This window comes from Alnus glutinosa, chromosome 9 (genome assembly GCF_958979055.1).
Source record: "Alnus glutinosa chromosome 9, dhAlnGlut1.1, whole genome shotgun sequence".
Lineage (NCBI taxonomy): Eukaryota > Viridiplantae > Streptophyta > Magnoliopsida > Fagales > Betulaceae > Alnus > Alnus glutinosa.
The window spans coordinates 4,840,887-4,843,312 of NC_084894.1; the positions used below are offsets into that span (position 1 = coordinate 4,840,887).

The 2,426-nt window shown below is 37.4% G+C and overlaps 1 protein-coding gene across 1 annotated transcript; it reads left to right on the forward strand.

The window, feature by feature from the left end:
* Positions 1-219: 219 nt before the first annotated feature.
* Positions 220-2,128, forward strand: LOC133878139 (heat stress transcription factor B-4b-like). The gene is made up of 2 exons (XM_062316647.1): positions 220-694; positions 1,451-2,128. The coding sequence occupies exons 1-2, from the start codon at positions 440-442 to the stop codon at positions 2,042-2,044; spliced, it is 849 nt and encodes a 282-aa protein (XP_062172631.1). The 5' UTR covers positions 220-439; the 3' UTR covers positions 2,045-2,128.
* Positions 2,129-2,426: the final 298 nt, after the last annotated feature.

Sequence of the window (2,426 nt, forward strand, 5' to 3'; positions counted from 1 at the left end):
TGGAGACTTGGAGTGCCCGAATCAAATCAAGAAACAGAAAAAGAGGCATCCACCAAGGCACCCACCCATCTCCACTGTCAAATGCTGCCAAGGGGAATAATCAATAGCAAATTAATAGCTCTCATTGGATCTTATTACAGTAATACTAGAAACTTTTCAATAGTATACTGACATGCTCACCTGCTTTTATATTAAAGGTAGAAAACCTGTGAGACAGTGAGAGTGAAAGAGAGAGCCCCAAATATCAGCTTTTATTATAGTCAAGACATGGGCATATGTTTTTTGTTTCATAAGGTTAGAAAAATTTAGCATGGGAGAGAGAGAGAGAGAGAGAGAGAGAGAGATTTAAACATGTTGGGGAGTTGGAGTGAATGAAGAGAGTGTAAACACAAGTGGTAGGAGGAGAGAAACATTAATATAATTTCGTGTGCTTTTTGTAATGTCTTTCACATTGGAGAAGAGTACTACTGAAGAAATGGTGTTCTCAGTGGAGTCTCAAAAGCCAGTGCCGGCGCCATTTCTGATAAAGACATACGAGCTGGTGGATGACCATCGGACCGACCACATTGTGTCTTGGGGTGAAGATGAAACCACTTTTGTCGTGTGGAGACCTCCTGAGTTTGCTAGGGATCTCCTCCCAAACTACTTCAAGCACAACAACTTCTCCAGCTTTGTTCGCCAGCTTAATACCTACGTGAGAATCCTCTCTCTCTCTCTCTCTCTCTCTCTCCAAGTAGTAGTCTTTGGTTAATCTGGTTAATTTCTCTTTAATATTGTATGGCCATGGTGAAAACAAGTCTTTCTCATTATATGATTTTTCCAATCATATTAAGTGAGGGAAGTATGCTGGATACATAACACATTTTTCTTCTTCTTCTTCTTCTTCTTTTTTTTTTTTTTTTTTTTTTTTTTTTTTTGTCTTTTCCAGTCCAAATTAATGTTAAGAGAAACCCCACACCAACTAGAGCACACAAAACGACGTACACTTTGTTTGTTGATTTATATATTTTTCTCTAGATTTTAGAAACTAAATCTCAGATCAGTTTTTGTTCACTGTTTGCTCACTTAATTGGTTTATATCAATCTAAGTGTTTTTACAATATAGAATCTGCAGTTTTCTTCTCTTTTTTTTTTTCAATGAGTGGCCATTATGAGTAGTCAATGTGACCTCTATTTCATAAGACTTAGTCCCCAATCATTATTCTACTATTTGGAAAATTGTTTTTGGAAAAGCTGAAGTCTAATTCTTCTTTTTAAAAGATATGATCACCACTCCAAAGTGGAGGGATCTAGCTTAATGTGCAAATAAAACACAGTCAAGTTTCCCCCCAAACATTCATTTAACTCGGCCTATTAAACCGATACTTACGTATTCTAATAGTATATGATTCTCACGTGCATTTTGCTTGAAGAAGAAATGTCACATGTTTTGTCTCATCCTTTTGCGCAGGGATTTAAAAAGATAGTCTCAGACAGATGGGAATTTGCAAACGAGTACTTCAGAAAAGGAGCAAAGCACTTGTTATCCGAGATCCACAGAAGAAAAACCCCTCATCAGCACCATCACCAACAATACCACGACCAGCCAAACCAATTTTTCCAACCAGACGATCATAATGCTGGTTGGTTTGAGTCGCCATTGCCGTCTCCGAAACCGAGCACCGACATCCTTACAGCTCTCACAGAAGACAACCAACAACTGAGGAGAAAAAACTTCATGCTATTATCTGAACTCGCCCACATGAAGAATCTCTACAATGACATTATCTACTTCATTCAAAACCATGTAAAACCAGTACCCTTTCAGCAAAGAAACAGTGATAATATTGCTGTTCCGAAGCAGCTTCTTATGGAGTTGGATTCTTCGTGCCAAGCGCAAAGTACTGTTAATCTGGGCGTTCAAGGGGCTAAAAGCTGCAGCCTAAGCCTTGGTAAGTCGTCTTTGGTGACTTCAACTGAGGAAAAAAGTAGTACTTTCAAGCTCTTCGGAGTCCCTCTCAGTGGGAAGAAGAGATTGTATTCAGAAAAGTTTTCAGATGTTTAAGCTCTTTCTTGTAGTGATCTCCAATCATTTTGAATATTTGGAGTTATTAGCAGAAAAAAAAAAAAAAAAAAAAAGGTTTTGTACAGTTAATTAGTAGACTAATTACCTACTTCATCAGCAGCAGCAAGTTTGGGATGTCCTCTAAATTTTTTCCTTTAACCAAAAAAAAAAAACCCTTGAAAGTAATATCATCTCCATTTCACAACAGCTACCACATGGCTGCTTCCCTTTCATAAATATAGAAAAAATATTAAAAAAAAAGAACTCACAAAAACCCAATTGCAGCAGTTTTTCTTAAGTTCCCTATACATAGAGTATGCTACATTGCTACTCAATGTATAATATAGGAAAGCTAAAGATCGAGCTTCCTCTATAGCTTCTC

Coding starts and splice junctions, on each gene's coding strand:
- LOC133878139 (XM_062316647.1), top strand. CDS start 440: ATGTCTTTCACATTGGAGAAGAGTACTACTGAAGAAATGGTGTTCTCA. Junction 695..1,450: donor TTCGCCAGCTTAATACCTAC/GTGAGAATCCTC, acceptor CCTTTTGCGCAG/GGATTTAAAAAGATAGTCTC.